The sequence below is a fragment of the Tetrao urogallus genome, assembly GCF_951394365.1.
Source record: "Tetrao urogallus genome assembly, chromosome: 1".
In the NCBI taxonomy this organism is placed as follows: Eukaryota; Metazoa; Chordata; class Aves; order Galliformes; family Phasianidae; genus Tetrao; species Tetrao urogallus.
In genome coordinates, this window is record NC_136813.1 from 153381534 (window position 1) to 153401327 (window position 19794).

The following is a 19794-nucleotide window of genomic DNA, read 5'->3' on the forward strand; positions in this document are numbered from 1 at the left end:
GTAATCACCTTTCCAGAAGATGCTGTAACACATTTCTAAGAGCCAGAACTATGAGCGTCCACTACCTGCACCTGCTCCCCTGAATATTATCTGTTTGATTCTGTTTTTTTGTTGTTGTTTTTTCCCCTCCCTCTTTTGATGCTATGGGCATTTGCCCCAAGTGCTGGAAGCTGAGAGTCCATCATGCCATTTAGTTGTGCTCCACAAAGTGCAACACCTTCATTCAGCACAGCCCATCCATCAGGAGCTACAAGCATTCAGCACTTCATCAAGTCTGGATACTTAGGTGCCTAAACGTGGTATTAGGAGGATAATGGAAAGTACTCGAGTTTGAAGAGAGTATTTGAAGATTTGTATGCAAGGCACAAGTATAAACTTTCTGTCTGGCATTTAACAGATGCAAAAGATACCTGGTAAATAAAAGAACAGAAACACATTTTAGCCAAAACACCATAGGATATTTAACCATAAAAGGCATAACTCCCAAAGCAAATCTACATGAAAGGAATTGCACCAGGAGAATTTAACATGCTAAAACACCACTTACCTTTAGGATTGTATATGTTTTTCTTCATTTTATGGCTGGTACAAATGATTCATAGAGAAGCACAGCTGGAGAGTGAAAATAGATGTAGCTTCTCATATCAAAACTGAGTGCAAAACTGAAGAGAGACCAAAGCTGCATGTACTTATTTCTTACCCCTCAAAGTTCACAGGTATTCCAGGCCTATTATCAATGCTTAAAACACTACATTGAAACGCATGAGTTCTAACTGCTTTTTAGTGCAGACACTCTTCGCAAGAAACCTTCCAGCTGTGAGAAGAACAGGTTTGCAAAGCTGCTTCCATTAGGAAGCTGTAAGTAATCACTAAGATGAAGAGTGACCGACACCTATAAATACTCAGTGTTTTGAAACACAGTCCTTATGCACTACAAGTTTTGTGCTTTTACTTGTTTTGTTAAATGTTGTAAAAACATTAACAAATAGAAGAGTAACATTATCAGTTGAACATTACTGGCACAAGCTTTAAAACTGGGCATAATTAAACACCATGAAAAAAGTCACACTGTTGTTCATATTTGTGATTGGCATGCAACCTCAGAATGACAAGTAAGTGCTAATACCAACCGTGCAAAGCCACTGAAAGCTTTTTCACCTGTGCTTCAAAAAAAATCCCTTGTAAGCCCAGAAGAAAGAAGAACATAGCATATTTTGCATGCCACCATGCAGTATAAATCTTAGATCTAAGACTGAATACAGTGACAACCTCTCTCTAGCAAACTATCCTCTCTGTTACATTGAGACTCTTCACATCTTCACAATCTCCGCAAATATGAAAAGGCTTCTCTGTTTTTGATTTACTTACTTACTTATTAAAGAAGCCTTCCCTTTTTCCATTTTTTCCAGAGAGGAACTCTCAGATATACTCTCAAAAATATTATTGCAGACTTCAAAGAAAGTAGAAAAAAAAGTAATGCAGATTTTAGTAGCTATTCCACAAAAGATATTACAGATTTAATATTAAAATATAGTCCATTTTAAGCCAGCTTCTTCAGATAGCTTATGATTCCTTATTTGAAAAATAGACAAAAAACCACACCTTGGTTAAAATTGCCTCAGAATGCTACATTAGTCACTGCAAAAGTAATGACTCCTATTTATTGCTATGGAAACTACAACTGATACAAAGAGCACAGTAACATTATTTGATGGTTTGTCTGGGTTCCAGGAAATCCAGAAAGACCACCCCTTTTCCATCCCAGAAGATGGTGCACATCACTCAAGTGCATCTTTCAACTTTTTCTTCAATGGGGAACTCACAGTGCCATTTCAACTTGGGCTCATAGTGGTGACACATCTCATCACTGGTAATGATGCAATCCAGGAAACTGTCACCATTGGCATCATACAGATTCAGTTGGTCCTCACAAACTTGAATAAGGTGTTCTTTCTGTTTCTGAGAGAGCACTCTTGGGACCCACCTGGCACAAACATTTTGATATCCAACACTGCCACCATCATTTACAATGCACTAAAGCTGATATTCAGGTCCATATGTTCATAAATCACTGATTTGCACAGATGACCAAATCAAGATGCTCTTCATTTTGCAGCCTGACAGCTGTGCATGGCCATCCAAAACCTGGCTTGACAACCCTTTGGCTGTCACTACTGCCAAAATGCACCACCGCCTCACTATAATCACATCCACAGTTTAGTCTCCATTGATGTTCAGCAAGCGTCCGTGAATGCCAATGAGCGCAGTTTTTTGCACATGGAGGAATTCATGGACACACCTTCACTTCATCTGCACTTCCATGTCAGACACCATTTCGTCAGACTGCCCCTCTGCTGCCATCTGTCACACAGCAATGCAATGGAATGGAATATCGGTGGGAAGGTTCTACCTCTACTGTCATACCACCACCATCTGCCTCTGACACTGTGGGCCAGCAAAACAAAATAGGAAGCATTATTTTTAGAGCAGCCTTCATCTATTTCTGTCATACATTATGTATTTCTGCGGTTTAAATCAGCACATGCAAATGTTTTCAGGAAACAACAGCTATTTATACATATTGATGTCCAATTCAGTACAATTCCATTGACATCACAGGACCTGCAGGAGATCAATATCTCTGACAAGAAAGATAGCAGAGGCCAATCTTGCTTTTCTCATTTTAGGATCAAAAAGAAAAGCAGCAAGGAGCTGTGGGAACTACAGGAAACAGCAGTATTAGCTACTTGAAATTGTCAAGGAAGAAGTAAATTGCAAAAAGCTTCTTTTGTCTAGGAGGTATCTGCAGGGGGAGGGGGGGTGGTGGCCAAGACAGTGCAGGCCTCACGCTGCCGCTCTCCCGCAGCGTGAGGAGAAAAGCACCGCACAGCTCCAGCCGGAAATATGAGCAATGTAGGCACAGGCACATTCGTCTCAGCACTTCCACAATTTCGTACGGGTTTGAAGCAGCCAGAAGAATTAACCCCCAGCTGACCACCGCAGAGTCTGAGCTCACAGCTGGGCAACAAGAGCGGCCCAGCGATGGGGCGCCAGTCCCGCACACAGCTCTGGAACCTCAAAGGTTGCACAGCTCAGAAAGATGGCACACAACAGCTCTTGTTAGACAAAGAGAAGCTGCACGAGGTCAGACCACATTTGAAGCTCTAAGTTATTTGTTATTTCTATATATACGTTCAGGAGAAGTGTGTTTACCAAATATCTGGCTCTGAGCATGAAGCCTGTTCTGAGCAACTGCTACCCCAGCAGCCTAAACCTTTCACATCACGATAGAGTAAGGCAGATGCACATCATCACAAGTGTTCGAGAGAAGGAACTTGCAAAGTCGAAGCTTACTAAGCAGGTCTGCTGAAATATGCAGGCCTATGGACAAGTTCAAGCATCTTCAAGTTCCTTGGATTGTAGAAAATATACAGAAAACACACACCATTGAGCCAGAATTTAAACAATATTAAAACACTCTCTCAAAATGAAATAACCTGTAGATGGAGAAGAGATGAAAAACCACCAAGTCCTACGGCACTGCTAAGGCCCTTAAGCCCCTCAGAAGAGAAGAATACAACAGCAAGTTTAAATCAAGAGCAGCATTTTATTTTGAAATTGCTTACCAATATGTGATACTTCAAAAGGCATCTGCTTCAAAGAATGGAGAAAGTGATTTATTTCAAGTCTGGAATGTTCTCAAAAATCAGTAGCTTTATCTAATATACAGAAAGTCCTATTTTGCGCAGGAATTGTACATATCTCACTCACAACTGAAGTTGTTCCAAGATCATAAAAGAAAGCAGTGCTTTATAAAGCTTGGTTTAGTGGTTGACTATGTTATCCATGCAGGCCGAGGGTTTCCATCGTTACCTTAAATAAAATATAGACTTCCAATAAAATTGCTTTTTACAAAACCAATACTGTTATAATAGCACAGAAGGTTAGATAATGCATCCTGCAATCCAATTTGTGGTTCCCATTAAGTTATAGACAACAATAACTAATTCCACGTGAGACAGACCTCCTGTGGGGAGGAGGGGGTTAATCAGATCAGTGATGGAAAAAGAGAGGTCTCTTTCTTTTAGTATAACAATCCCCCTGTACTAAGGCTATGCTGATCTGGTAAAACATTACTATACTGTAGCAGAGGAACATTAATGGAACATACATCTGGTTCAGTTATTTCTATAAGGCAGTTTGTACACAAACCACAGAGCAATAAATATTTTATAATCACCATTATATTAAAAATGAATTTTAAATGTATTTGTCCCATCTTTTTAACTGCTAACATTGTCCAGCTCCATTTTCACTTAAAAAAAAAATAAAGAGGAATAAAGGACAGCGCAGTTGGGCTTATATTAGCTTTGTACAACTAATTGGACAGAAGATTGTCTACAGCAATGTTGATTAATGGCTCGGCTCTTAAGCTGGGTACTGCAAGTACAAAAGAATTAAGGTCTCTGAATCTGCATAGTTTCCATAATCACAGACTTGATCACAGCTCTCTATTGTATTCAGACTCCCCCTCCAATCCCTGTACTGACGATGGTTTAATTTGTGCAAGTCTAACTGCTGACAGGTACAACCATTAGATACACACAACACATGACAACTCAATCAATCTGCATACCTGCTACGCAACTTAAGACAGAAACAACTCAAGGCCTAAAACGGTGAAAATCAAAACAAAATCTCAACTTTCTTCAATAAGGAATGCTTTGTCCAGTACAGAGCCACATTTTCTTTTTTAATTGCTCCCATTCCAAACAACTTATTTACAACTGCAATAAACACACTTCCATGAAATTCTGTTGACTTAAGACAGCAAATACTTTCTTATCAGAGTGCACTTAGAAAATGAGAAAATTAAAAAATGACAGAATAAAATAGAACTAACCAAACCAAACTGCATTCAGACTGACATCTTTGCCAGCCAGAGTTTGAGTATCACAGGCAGACAGGAATACAACAAGACTTGGCAAAGGGAAAAAGATCAGCAGCCAAGTTTTACCGAATAACCAGCACATAGATGACAGGGAAAAGAGCTGGAGAGTTTAATAAGTAGCTATGATATACACTTTTAAAAGTGCATTAAAAATAGCTTTAAATAAAGGCTAATGTTAATCTGCTCTGCTGGTGGTCCTTCTCTGCAGCTGCCTCATTCAAAAGCCATCAGTCCTCTCAAAATGCAAGGAGTTGACATGGCACATCAAGCGACACATCTCTGACTTGTCACGACAACAGGTGTGAGCCCAGTAAACAGCTACTGGTCTTGTGTCAGAGCCACCATTTCTCATTTATTTCACACTTGGACCAGTGATAAGAACAAAATGAAAGAAATTTACCACCACCCCCTGTGCCATCTCTACCACCTGCTGGAGCACTTTTAAGGCTGCTGTTACCAACTCATCCTCTCTAACCATCACGAATGCATTCAGTGGTCTTACTGTTCCTTGTACATAACTAATTGGGTCTTAGTTCCCCCAGCAGTGTGTTCTCAAAAGGCTTACAGACAAAAGTCCAAGTCCTTAACCACCCACTGCCCCAAATGTCTCATTCTGAGGTCCTTGCTTCTTCCCTCTCACTTCAACTTTCCTCCCAAAGTTTCCCAGTACAGCTGTTTGCAGAACAAGGAAAACTGAATACAGTGTCCAAACTGGATACAGATAGAGAATGGATACAGCGTTGAATTCAGATTTAAAATAATTCCTAAAACCCAATCTGGGATATTTGTTTTTCAGGGATTTTTATTACCAGCATTTCCTCTAAGTTCCAGTTTGCAGCACAGCATATGAAACAGATGTGTCAGCTCAGCTGGACAGGGTTTAGATTAAGGTTAGGTAGATTGAAAGGGGTAGTTCCTTCCTGCCATTCCACAGATGCTGTGGCATGCCCTTTCTTCTGCTATCAGTTTCATATTGTTACTGTATACTTGGAACAGATTTCAACCAACCCCCTTTTCGAATTATTTTCCTCTCTTCCCTGGCTCCATTCTACACTTTCCTACACTATTTAAAAGACCATCACATTTTTCTGGACTGCTCTTAGTGATATCTGATGTTTTTCTTTCTACAATTACCTTCCCACACTGAGAAAATGTAATACACAAGTTCCAGAACAGGTAAATTACTTCAGTTCTATCTGTACAGACATTCAGGAAAGCATTTCTGAAACATGATAGACTTGTATTTGGTGAATTTGGTGGTGGCTTTTTTTTCTCTGTTTCTTTTTGTGATATTGTATTCTCGTTATGAAATGCTCAAGCCAGTGGATAACTCAGAATTACTCATCTGTAGACGGCTATTGACATGCAAGTTGCAATGCAGGAATGTCTTTCTAAGCAAAAAGTTGTAGGCAACAACATTAAAGAAAAGCTCTTACATTTGTATGACAACTAATGTGATCAAGTCTTGATTTCAGCTACAGTATATGGGTGCCACTAAAATACTTGAACTCTGGGGAGAAGACAGACAGGGGCTTTGGGTGGGCTTCATTTATTTATGCTTATTACACTTGCTTGCTTGTGGTTAAAAAATGAGCAATACTTTGCTTGAAGGCAATAAAACATTTGTCACAGCTCTTACTAGGGGGAGAAAAAAATGCATGCCAAAGACATGCTGCCAGATTCTGTGCATCTCTGTTAAACTAGAACAATGAAAAGTTCTATCTTTGCATCAGGGAGCCTGCACATGGTATAAGCTGCTGCTCTTGCCTGCTTGACCAACTAAGCTAAGTTAGCAAGATACAAGAGAACAAGAGAATGGATTCTTTGCAAAAGTCAGCCATACATCCAGTGCTTGACGGTAAACAGAATGAGGAGGGAGCTTCTGGAAGCAAATAAAGTAATGAAAGAAATCCCCAGTGTCAAGTAATAGCAATGGGTAATAGCACACTGTTCAAACAAAACATAAAAACTCCTTACTAAACTGAATTAAAAATACTTTCAGTATTAGACGTCTGTGCTTATTTTTCAGAGTTGACTAAACTACTGAGAATTATTCTGTGCTTGAAAACTCATTTAACACCTAATTAACAGTGACTGTTTTTTAACAGTTTATGGGAAAGAAAAGGGAGACTCACCTTGTATAAAGCAGGAATGATCTGATGCATTTTCAGCCGATGAAATACAAAGATATCGTACACTGCTGAAATTGCCAGTACAGTCACTCCTTGCTCCTTCCACAGCATGCTGCATCCAGCACAAAGTCCCGCTCCCAAGATCCAGCCCCAAGTTCTAGCTGAGGAACTTCTTGTAGAGCAATGCTTCACGTAACACATCAGGGAAAGCAAAAAGAAGAGGCAGGCTCCAATGTCTGCTCTGCCCACTATCCCCGCTACGGCTTCGGTGTGGATCGGATGAGACGCAAACAGCAAACCAGCTATCAAGGTCCAGTACCCATCCCCGAAGAGGATCCTGGAGAAGTTTGTGAAAAGGCCTGTGACTGCAGCATGCAACAGGATGTTTACAAGATGGTAACCCCATGGATCCATTCCTCCGATGGCATGGTTGATGCGGAAGGAGAGAGTGCAGAGAGGTCTGTATGACTTGTGGCTCCCACTGTGAGTGAGAAGCGTTCCCCAGAAGTCATTGTAGAATATATGGGTCCAGGGTGTCTCTGGCAGAAGGTCCTGGTTTGTCTTGATAGCTCGACTACAAAAGACAAGTAAAAACGTCATTTCAATAGAATGAAAAGAATACGAATGAAGGGCTGTGAAAATGTAATCACATTGCTACAACACGAAAGAATGGTGTTGTTTTGATGTTGCTTTAATCCAAGTTTTTAATTTCTACAGGAGATGTTAGAGAAGTCCACATCCATTGACTTTTCACTAAAGCAAAATTTCCATATAAATTGGCTTTTAAAACATTAGAAACAGATGTTATGCTGCTTCCATTAAATTAAAACACTCTTCAGTTGCATTCGTCTGAGTCTAACCCAGGAGTAATTGGTTAAGATTTGATGAGTTATAATTAAAATGTAAAAGAAATATGAAAGACTGACAAACAGTGTTGTTGAAACAACTGATTCTCCAGTAACTGAGAACTAAAACCCCAACTGGCCCTTTATACTGAAATTTTAATTTAGATGTTGGAATGAATCTCACTGACATGGATGAACAATAAACAGAAGTTGGTAGGAGCATGCAAATTTCTGGTGTGCTATGGGCACTCCCACAACTTTCCCATACATCTTTTGACTGACAGCAATTTTCAGTTAACACCTTGCTGAAGGCAAGCAGCAGAGTATTTTACAGGAGATCATACCTCTTTCTATTTCTTATACTTACAATTTAGAAAAAAACATTTTTTATGTTGTATTAGCTTAAGAATTCAGGCCTGTGTCAAGTTGACTGGGGGCAAAAAAAAGTGCAGTTTTCAGCATTTTTGTTTCCAACCACCCCAGCAAGGACTGGTGCCAGCCATTAGCAGTCTCCACATCTAATTCAGTACTGTAAAAATCTGTCGCCTTTAAAAATCCAATCATTTGCATTTCAAATTTATGCTGTAGAAGAAGGTGTGAGGCCTGTTTAGTTCAAAAAGATGACTAGAATGTAATTAATTACTTGTCTTCATAGCTAAAGTTAAAATTAAGCAATTACAAAACCAATAGCAACAACAAAAGTGCTTTGTTGTTGCTATTGAGCTTAACTCATTTATTATTTATTTTAACAGGGTAATTGAGAATGAGGGCAGCTCATAATTCTAATATTAAAAATATTAAACAAGAGAGATGATTTATCTCTGTTTTTTTACTGAGTCCCTCTTCCTGCCTTTCCAAAAAATATATTTCTGTAATTAATCATGTCTCAGTTCAGATGAGGAAGCAAGAAATGGTACAAAATTCAGGCCAACATCAGAAACGCACCAGTCAAATTCATTCGCCCAGATTCCATTCACATTCTCATCCCCCAGTGAAAGAAGAACCTTGCAATCTGCATCCAAATCCCAGTTTTTATGCTATTCATTTCAGGAATGTTGTCTTGTTCGTTATAGAAAAATACTCAGACACTGATATGCTGTGCCACAGAATCTCCATACAAATACTCTAAATGACATGCAGCTCAAGGTTTCCATTGTCTACCGCGCATTGCTGTAATGCTTTCAGACACGCTTCCTATCTGCATGTCCTTTTGTCTCTGTGCACATGGAGGTTACAAAGAGGTCAGCTTAAATCCTATAAAGATCTCATGATGCCTTCTAGAATGCTTGAAAATTTTCATTTTGACTTCTGCTTATGCAGTGGATCAGGTTCCTTATATTTGTTTTCTCAACCCCACACACATTTTTCTCATTTTAGCCCAGTCACAAAAGAACACTGCAAGAAAACAAGATCTTTGTTTTCACATTATTTATCTTGTCCTTTGGAGGAGTCTTTTCCTGAAATCTAAGCCCTCTGTTTGTGATTTCAGTTTGTAGTAGCACTCTCACAGTCATAAAAGAAAAAGAAAAAAAACAGGAATTCAGTAAAAGTAAAGCAGGTGTTAGGCTAGAAATAGTTCTTTCTCTAAGAAAGGCACAGTAGCTAAGACTACAGACTCTTCAACAGTGAGCAGAGCTAAGAATGGCTATCAGATGTCAGGATTTAGAGCTGAAACCTTGAATTCAAATACTGTTTCCCTGAGAAAAAAATGCTAAGGAAATAAGTGGCAGTAACACTGCCACTGCAACTGCCTTCCCTGAGGCTGATGTAAAAAGACTAGATGGCACACAGATCACACCCATAAAATCATCGGGTTTTACTGTATCTTTTGCAAATGTGCCTACTTCCAGTACTTGAAGCCATGCAACTGCTTCTAAAAAAAATAAGTAATTGTACACAGCTATAAGACACATCTATATGCATGTATATGCACGCATGCTAAGATACTAGCAGACGTCCCAAACAACTCCATGCTGCCCTTAATAAGAGAAAGGACCAGCTTGGTCCCCCCAGGTGAACAGCCCTTCCCACACAATGCGTATCTCCTTGAGTTCTTCCTTGCCAGGAATAAACTGTTCCTCAAAATTATAAAGAAACCTATTGTACATTCAGATGGCGTGAATTCAGTCAAATTTCATTTGTCTCAGCAACAAACTTGATGAAAGCCTGATCCTTTCTTGTTGAGTCCTATTCATTTAAAAATCGATCAGCAGCAAGCCTTGTAGGTACAGTATTGATTTATTGTATTTAGCTATAAAATTCCACAGACAATTGTGGAATAAATGTAGTTTCTCATGCATGTAAAGGTAACACAATCTAATATCTGCCAGCATGAAAAATATAGAAACTGCTGGTTCCAGCTTACTTACTGGCCCGGTCATATAAAATGCTGGACTGTCTATGCGACAGAATTTGAAAGAAAGTTAGGAGTTCTTTCCAGATGATGATTTTTTTGCCGAGGGTTTGACCGTATCAACAGCAAAAGCCTGGTGAATGCTTTGGGACACTGGTAAAAGCAATTACAGGAGATGAAACTAGATTTCCTATAACAAAGAAGCATGTCTCGCACAGGCTGCTGGTTAAGCTTCAACTGCCACCCTGCTTCATATTTTAAAATGTAATAAAAACTACACCTGGCCAACAAAGACTTGACTGCACAAGAGGATGCAGGAGTACGAACATCTGAGGTCAGGCAGCCCTATGCCATTTTGCTCTTAGAAGTGTGAAAGGCCTCCAGCTCCCACAGCCCAACCACAGGGCCCCCAGTCCAGGCCCTCCCGCAGGCCATGGCCCAGCCCAAGCCTGGCTGACGAGGCCTCATCTTTAATTACTAAAATAACAAGCTATTACTTCTGCTGCAGTATTGATGCTTAGGCAGTGATTTCAACAGCAATTTTAAAAGCAGTTCCTCCTGACGGCCTGACAGGCAGTGCTGACATGTCCTTTATAATGCTTCTGTGCTCACAGTGACCGGGGCTCTCCGCAGATAGAAAATGTTATTAACTGCTGTCTCCAGGAAAGACTCTGGGATAAAGGAAAGTACAAAACCTCTTTTTAGCCTTGTCTTCTCCTTCTCCTTCACTCACAGTTTACCTCCAGTTTACGTCCTGCAGATTAGTCCAATCTTGCTAATGGGCATAACAAGAGAAGCTCGCCAACTGCACTCATCACTCTTAAAAAGAGCTGTAAACTCTGCTCTTGCTAAAAGGCACTGGGTCACAAGGGAAAGTCATTTTTCAAAGCTCCAACGCAACTGGCATTTTTACTTTCGAGCAGCTTCAGATAAGGCTTGCAGACTCAGCCAGGGAACTCGCTTTCGTCAATTTTTAATGCCTGCCCATTTCACGCATCCCGGGAGAGCAAGATATCTCATTCAGAGTACAACAAATGGATCAGTTTGAGAGTAGAAGGAGGAAGAATCATAGCCAGCTATCAATACTTTAGAAATGGAAGTCTGAAGAAAGACAAGAGCTATACAGGCAAATAATTTGTTTATCAACTCAAAAGATTCCTTCTGCCTCCTGCTAATTTGCTGTGTAGGTCACTACACACCTTCAGCACAATGCAAGTAAGATTTTTTCCATCAAACTCAAATAATAGCAGAGACCGAGCAGTTCATACATACACATATATATGCATACACACAAAAAAGCCCAGATGTTTTTAAAATTAACAGCTCTATATGTCCTGAACTTCTGCACTAGTGCTAAACTGATCCAGGTGTTAACATCAGGGTAAAAAAACAGATGCAACATTCTAAAGTGATTTAACACATTAAGCCATATGTCCAGCTTCAATATTGCTAATGGCCCCCATATGCTGAAAACGAACATCAGCATTTGAAGTACGGGACATATTTTTGAGAAAAAGGAGAACTCCCAAATGTGCACAAAGGAGGCTATTGCCCAGTCTTCTCTCACATAAAATAGATAGGCAGTGATGGACTGGCAAGTCTCTATTCAGAGGTTCTTCCTTGGTTTTCCTCAAAATCATTTTAGAATATTTAGAATACTCCATTTTCATAAACAGTAATGGAAAAGCACCCTATAGCATTTTTATAGTAGATCTTAACAAGTCATGCTAAGGAGGTTTAGAATATTTTACATTACCTGTAGAGACAGCAAGCATGAAAACAGCCTGAGCCTCCTTTACAGAGTACAAACAGCTTCACATCCCCTGAATATACAGCAGCTGAGTCTGTCCCTCCAAAATACTTCCAGGTGATCTGTTCAGCAGGCACGAGTCAGATAACAGGCTAACAACAAAGGTTGTCATAGCTTGGATAATTCTCATGCTTACCCAAAGACTAAGATATACGTGTAATCTATATTGATAACCAAAAAAAAAAATCAGAAAGCACTATCTGGTCCATAGAGATGGCTTAAGAGTAATAAGCATTAAGTATGTGAAAGCTCATTCATCTAAATGTTTAATTACAGACTCAAGGGAACTATTTACCATTCTTGCATATTTCTGGCAGCAATTATATCTTGCACGTTCCATATTAAAGTTCATTTCTTTTCAACAGTTGTGAAAGTGGTATTTATCTACAATACCAGCAGGCTATAAAATTTTATCCATGCCGGTTTTCAAAAAGAGGTACCTATTTTGTACATTGAGCAGGGACACCTGCAGGAGACCAAATTCTATGCATTCTCTGGGTTTCAGGTTGCAGCTTTTAGTTTCTCTGAAGAACAGATTTTCTTAGGTGAATCTCTAAGGAACAGACAATAACTCAGCTGTTCTCAGATGGGAAACAACTAGGTAACCTAGTTATACATTGGATCCTCAGTTGCTGGCTCTGAGAACAGGACTAGATGTATTAAAGAGGCCGCAGAAGAACACCTACATTCAAATCATATTTTACACTAATTAAATGAAAACTTAACATCACAAAAGGGAAATGTAGTGCCAGTAAACTAATCCCTAGCTAACTTATGCCAATCCTTTTCTAACTGTAGAAATACCTGAATGCATCAAACTCAGAGCTCATGCATGGAAGACAATATTCCCATCTTGGAAAGTGGTAATGAAAGCTATTAACTATGCAGTTAGTAACAGAGAATATATGTGTAAGTATTAATATTATTTACAGATTTTGGATTATTATCGTTCTTTAACAGTAACATCATAGCCAGCCTAAGCTGTGTACAGAACAAAGATGAGCTGCACATAATGGGACAGTAAGCAGTGTTTTTCTCATAAAACATTTTCGGTGATACTTTTCCGAATTAGACATAAGCAGAATGGAAAGATGCATGAGACAGTGATATCATACATTTGTATGCTTACAATTGTCATAAAAAATGGAAGCACATGGGGAAAAAAAGCAATAAAAAAAGGAAACAACAAAATTCAGACAACAAAATCAGAAGTGTCACTGTATCACAGTAGGTAAATATATTGTATCCAAGTATATAGACTTCCCAATAATTGCCCAAACTGTACAATATCTTTTAAAAGCATTGACCTGCATTGGCTGCAGCCTTCTAGACTTCTCTAACTTTGCAACTGAAGATGCAGTGTTATTCTGAAGAAGAAAAGCCATTCTAAACAGGTGGTACACACAACACCGACTGCTGTCAAGCACTGCTTTACCTATACTGAGGCATACAGCAAGCATTGATTTTCTTATTGACTAAAAGAGCTCTGAAAACTTTAAGGAACTAAAGGTTCAAAACATTTTGGTTACAAGAAGGTTGAGATGGCCTGAAAAATCTTTTCCTCCAGGAACATAAATATTTCAAAAACTAACCATCAAGGCTTCAGTGGAGAACCTTTCTCCATTCCATAAGCCCTTTCAGTTCTAAGTGCATCCTCATGCTGAAAGAATCTGGCCTTAATATTAACCCTAAGTGCAGCTCGCTCCCTCTCAGTTCAGTCTTTTTCCTGATATAACAAACAGAAGACTACATTAAGTATGAAACCCTAATATCAACTGGCTGGTTGATATTATTCAGACACATGCAAAAAACAAGCTGCATGGAAGCAAGAGAAGTAATTAATACTTTCTGCTGCTGAACAATGGGATACCATGAGACTCCTCTCAGGAGGTAGCAGATACACACACAGAGAGAAGAGAGGCACTGTCGTCGTGTCTGCTCCCTGAGTTTGTTCACCACAACAAAATATACAGCAGGTATATGAAGCAATATTTACTGAAGAAAATGCTTAAATTACTAGACCAGAAAATGCTTTGTTTTTCTCACATCTGTTTCATAAGATCTCTCCCAACTACAAAAAACAAAAAACAAAACAAAACAAAAAAAAGCTAATTCTGTTTCTCTAAGTCTTCAAGATATTCAGTATTTATTTGACAACATCTTCTCTCAATTATATAAGCAATGCTATTCTTTAGAAATATTATTCAGTGCCAAACTACTGGCTGGCAATAGCTCATTATTTCTTTCTTTTACACAAGCACATGAACACAGAGACACACACATACATACATCCACCTGTGAAAATGTAATTCCAAGCTTCTGAAGCATGGTCAGAATTTATAATTGGAACCTCTGCTGCCCTTTCAATTCTATTTTAGATGATAAAAACAGGCCCAGAAGGCCTTATTAGATTTACTGTTCCACAGTAAAACATGGCACTAGCCTACTTCTTTTTCCTACTTTCCTTTGAAAAAAAATAATTTTGCCATTTCACCATACAGCTACTCACAACAGTACAATTATCTCTAAGGAAAAGGACAGATGTGTTAAGGCTTGAGAAAACAGCAGCAACACTGGAAACACTGAGACTCTTAGCTACTTTAATAAGACAGACATTAAACTACATTTTCTGACAAGTCATCTACTGAATATACATAAAGCCTTTTCAAAACGTGTACATTTTAAGCCATTACATAAAAAACAAGGCATACCTTCTGTACTGTACAGAAGAGCATATCAGTTATATACCAGTCCTGTAACACCTCTCTTGTTCTTTTCAGTAGATGGCAAACTACATTGAAGAAGCAAGGCTCAGTAATTTAACTCTTAATAATTCACTTATTTTTCAATTCAAATTTATTTATTTACACAGCCTTTTCAAAAAGTTCAGGGAAACTGTACGTAATTATGCCTAAACACACACTTCTGCACTCTAGATTTAAATCCTGAAAGAACCTTTGGGCAGCTGACTTATTGTTATGGAAGTATTGAAAAGACTAGCCAGGAACATAGACACATATAAGTACAGAAATACTAAGTAGAGAAGATACTTCTGAGAACACAACGTAATTCACATACCCTGTCCTTTTAAACTTATATATATATATGTATGTATATACATATATATATATATACACGTATACATGTTTGCATAAGTGGGTGGGTAGGGGACAAAGAGAAGTATCAAGGGATTGTGGCGATAGCACTATTTGTAGCAATATACTAAATAATATTAGGAGATCAAATGGGTCCTCCCTGGGGATTAAATATCTAAGTTATTCTGTCAGCACCAAAGTCCAGCTACTCAGGAGAATCAAAGTTGACACACTGTGCTTTCAGTAAAACAGAGGACAAAATACCAACAAACACACAAAACAAAGCATGTTTAACATGACGAAAAAAAACAAAACAGCAAGATATGTTAACATATACTTAAGATAAAACCCAAGGTTTATATTTCTCTTGTAATAACAGTTTACTCATCAGTGAATCAACCAAAATATTTAAAGCATCTTTTTAGAAAACTAAAAATTTTATTTAAAAAAAAAAAAAAAAAAAAAAGGTAGTTTTCCTTCTTAGAATAGGATTCTAATTCCAACAAATGATATAGAGGCTAAAGAAACCATTTATGATGTACATAGATGAAGATGACCTTTTGGCCTTGCCACAGAAGATACATCAGACAAATTCCTGGAAGCCTTTTTTGTTGTTTTTTTTTAAGCAGAATAAAATGGAACTCACTACAGTTAAGTCAAAACCGGTTACTATGGGGAAAGAAAAGATCTACTCAATAGAAAATAGTCCAAATCTGTGAGACGTCCTTCATCAGTGTACTTTAACAGGGCAGACCAGCATCCATTCATTTATAAAGGTGTTGATCGGGCTGAGAAAAGGTTAAAATGAGTATTATTGACTTGTTTCATCTTAGTGTTTCAATAGTCTGTCCAGATGCAGGGACTCATTTGAGTAAAACAAATTTTGTGGCATACCATAGCAATTGTGAAACACTAGAAGTTCATAGCAATGTGTAGAATATATTTTATTTTCTCGTATTTCTTGTGGTTAAGAGCATCCAACTAGTAGACAACAGTTTGAGATTGGCATAAAAGGGCTAATCACTGTTGTTTTTGTTAAAGAAAATACAGACTTTCTAGTCACGATTACATGCTAGTCTGCACTAAGCATACTCCTGAGGATTTTACTGGATGCTGTCAAAGACTGAGCTAAAAAAAAGCCAGGAAATGGCAAATTAGTTGAATTATGTTATCAGAACACACTGGATCAAATTCTGATTTCTTCTATATTAGTGTTAATCCACATTAGCATTGGAATAACCTCCAATTTATGTCACTGAAACCAGTATGGTTCTGAAATCAATTGCAATTGGCAAAAGCTTTTATAGTCTTCCAGTAGACTTTTTAGATTCCTACGCATAAAACAAAGCAACCAGAAATCATTCCTTCTTATGCTTTAGAGCAGCTGTTGGGAGTCAGGTAGTAAGTAGTAATGATCTCAGGCAGCAATTCAGGGAAACTGAAGCCATTACTAGACACTAGAACTGAGTACGAGATCAACCTTCCTGCCCAAACAATTGCAAGCCAAATGAAGTTAAGCTGAACTATAAAAAGAAAATCAGCAAATCAGCATAAAACAGAAGCAGTCTCCCCAGCTCTACACTAGCAAATCCACTTATACTTTTCTCCTCTGGTGGTTTGTGTGTCCATTCGGAATGCTTTTTTTTTTTTTTTTAAAGCAGGTTTAGCTTTCCTAGGAAGCATCCCTCTAAGAAAGGAAGGCCTGAAGATCTGTGGGAAGACTGAGCCAATAGTTCATCGTTAGGTTCAACTTCTTACTATAACATTTAAGTCCATGCACTCCTGAGAGCAAAACAACAGAGATCTGCACTTTTTCCTGGTAGCTGAGGAACGAATGCTGCAAAAGGTTATGGCATTTCATAACTGGCCTTTTTGACAATGACAGCTCTAAGTTCTGCCTAAAGAGACCTATGGAGGAAAGTCAACAGAAGAGAACACAATGCAGAAAAATTACCGAGAGCTTTAAAAAAAAGAACAAAAAAGTTTGCTTCTTTCAGTAGTCCATACCATACACAGAAATATTTTGTAGGGGAAACAATTCACACACAGTATTTTGGTAACACAGAAGTTGCTAAGTCCTCTCTTAAATTCTGGCACTGCTAATGGACAGTAATCATTCTGCCTTCAGTATTTAAACAAGCAGCACTGGTTGAGATCAGAGTAAGAAGAAACTTTAGACGTAGAAAAAAAGCCTTGGATAGATTATGAGAGACATGCAACAGAGTGGAGTGGAAGAGATCCAAAGGAATCTGGAGTAATGCGTCCAAGTTTGGAGCCTCCAGTAGAAGAAAGACAGGGAGCTGTTGGAGAGGGTCCAGAGGAGGGCCACGAAGATGATCAGGGGACTGGAGCACCTCCCCTATGAAGACAGGCTGAGGGAGCTGGGCTTGTTCAGCCTGGAGAGAAGAAGGCTGAGGGGTGACCTCACTGCAGCCTTTCAATACCTAAAAGGAACATACAAACAGGAGGGGAATCAACTCTTTGAAAGGGTAGATAACAGCAGGACAAGGGGAAATGGTTTGAAGTTGAGGGAGGGGAGATTTAGGTTGGATGTCAGGGGGAAGTTCTTTACAGAGAGAGTGGTGACGTGCTGGAACAGCTGCCCAGAGAGGTTGTGGATGCCCCATCCCTGGAGGTGTTCAAGGCCAGCTTGGATGGGGCCCTGGGCAGCCTGGTCTAGTATTGAATGTGGAGGTTGGTGGCCCTGCATGTGGCAGTGGGATTGGAGATTCATGATCCTTGAGGTCCCTTTCAACCCTGGCCATTCTGTGATTCTGTGAATCAGAACAGATGCCTAGAGAGACTGGTCAACATTTTCAGACTGCAAAAAAGAACAAGAAATGGTGAGTAGAGTAGTGCAGCATTTGTTGACAAGGCTAATATATTCTCTTCGGCTTCTCACAAAAGGATGGAAAATATAGAAAATTTCACCTTGGAGAGAAACTTCAACATCACATGCTTATGTTTGAAGAGAGTTGGTTTTCTACTAGGATTCTAAATGTCTTTATTACCTAGATCATTTACGAAAGAGTATTGCAATGTCTCCCCCTACTCCCCAAAGAGAAATCCGTTTTGGCCCTTACGTAAAATACAGTGCCTATCTACTACCTCAAAGGAAAGAACCTGGGAAGGTTACTTCTACAGGAGTCAAGCTCCCTCTTTGCTGTCTCCCATGACATAATAAGCCACTGAAAGTTTAATGAAGAAAATGATAACTGGCCATAGCATATAAAACAGCAGGATGCATTTATTTCTGCATAATAAAACCAATCTAACTAATATAAGCAGTTTCTGCTCTACAAGATTTGCTTCTTTTTTTTTTCTGGGGCTCTACATTGCATCTTGCTGTAAATTTATTGGGAATCCAAAATTTGTTTCTCTTCACAGGAAATTACTCATTCAGAATAATATGATGCTGTGCATGTATCACAAATATACCAGATTCCTAACATACTGAGAAATTAATTATTATATAGTCAATAAATACAGCTATTCAGTGTATCCGTCCCATCCACTAAGACAGTGTAGCACTTAGGGTCTATTCAGTTTTCAGCGAAGATTGCTATGCTATCCTGATGAATTTTAAAGGAATACTTAAGTAGTAAGACATTGCTACCTTTAGAAAGTCCTTTAGAAAACTTTACCCAAATGTTGCATGCAATAAGACAGACGTATCTCTCTCAAATCAACTTTATCATCCCCTCTAGTTCTTTCTCAGTTCAACTGTAGAATAAAAGCATGTAGACATCACTGAGAGACAAAAGATGATGTTCACGAGAGGTGCTGGGAGCCCACGGGAAACCCAAGAAGCCATCCTCATGTTTTCAGGTATGTTACGGGTTTGCCATCTCACCATTGAGAACCAAGTGTAACTGGAAGCTGCAGCAGTGCTAACTATAAAGATCTTTTCATGTGAAGGCACCTGACTTGAATCCCAAATTCACAGCGAACGCAGCCATCAACTATTGAGAAAGATAAAATCATATTTCTAGAAACATAAGCTTCTGTTATTTTAATATCACAGGCCATTGTTGCAAGCCAACAAAACAGATGAAAGTTTTAAATTAAAGGTCAATTCTGCGGGTTGATACTCTGCAATTTTATGTATAAATCAAGCCAGGTGACTTATTTCCAATAGCTATGAAAATAATAAAACTGGTTTCAATGACCCCAGAGATATATATGCTTATTTGTGGTTGTGGCCCCAGGCAACCCTGAAATCAGCAATTCCATTCAGTCAGAAGCATGGCACACAGCCAAGCTCCTGTAAGAGTTAGAGGTCCTGCATATACTTTCTTTGTGTGTTTATTTGAATAGAATGGTGACTTTGGATTTTGGGCCACCCATCACTTATAGACCTCCCAGTATACTTAGAGGAACTGTTTGACCAAATCTTAATACCAGTCAGCTTTGGTTTACTAGCTCTTTAAACAAAATGTAAAAGTATCAAAAATGAAACAAGGGAAAAGAGATTAAAACAGGGTTTATCTGGAGATATCTTAATGTCCATTTTCCTCTACAGATAAGACATACAACGTTTTGGGTGCAGTTTAATTGCAATAATAAGATAAAGAACTTAAATGTTGTTTCAAAGCCAAAAGAAATATA

The 19794-nt window shown here is 38.7% G+C and overlaps 1 protein-coding gene across 1 annotated transcript in view; it reads right to left on the reverse strand.

Moving 5' to 3' along the window:
• Window positions 1–19794, reverse strand: part of TMTC2 (transmembrane O-mannosyltransferase targeting cadherins 2) — a gene marked incomplete at both ends in the record, with an annotated part of 231443 nt that overhangs the window by 123119 nt on the left and 88530 nt on the right. The window contains one exon of the mRNA XM_079549188.1: window positions 7087–7657. Coding sequence (XP_079405314.1) covers window positions 7087–7657 — 571 coding nt within the window. The remainder of the gene's footprint in view (window positions 1–7086; window positions 7658–19794) is intronic.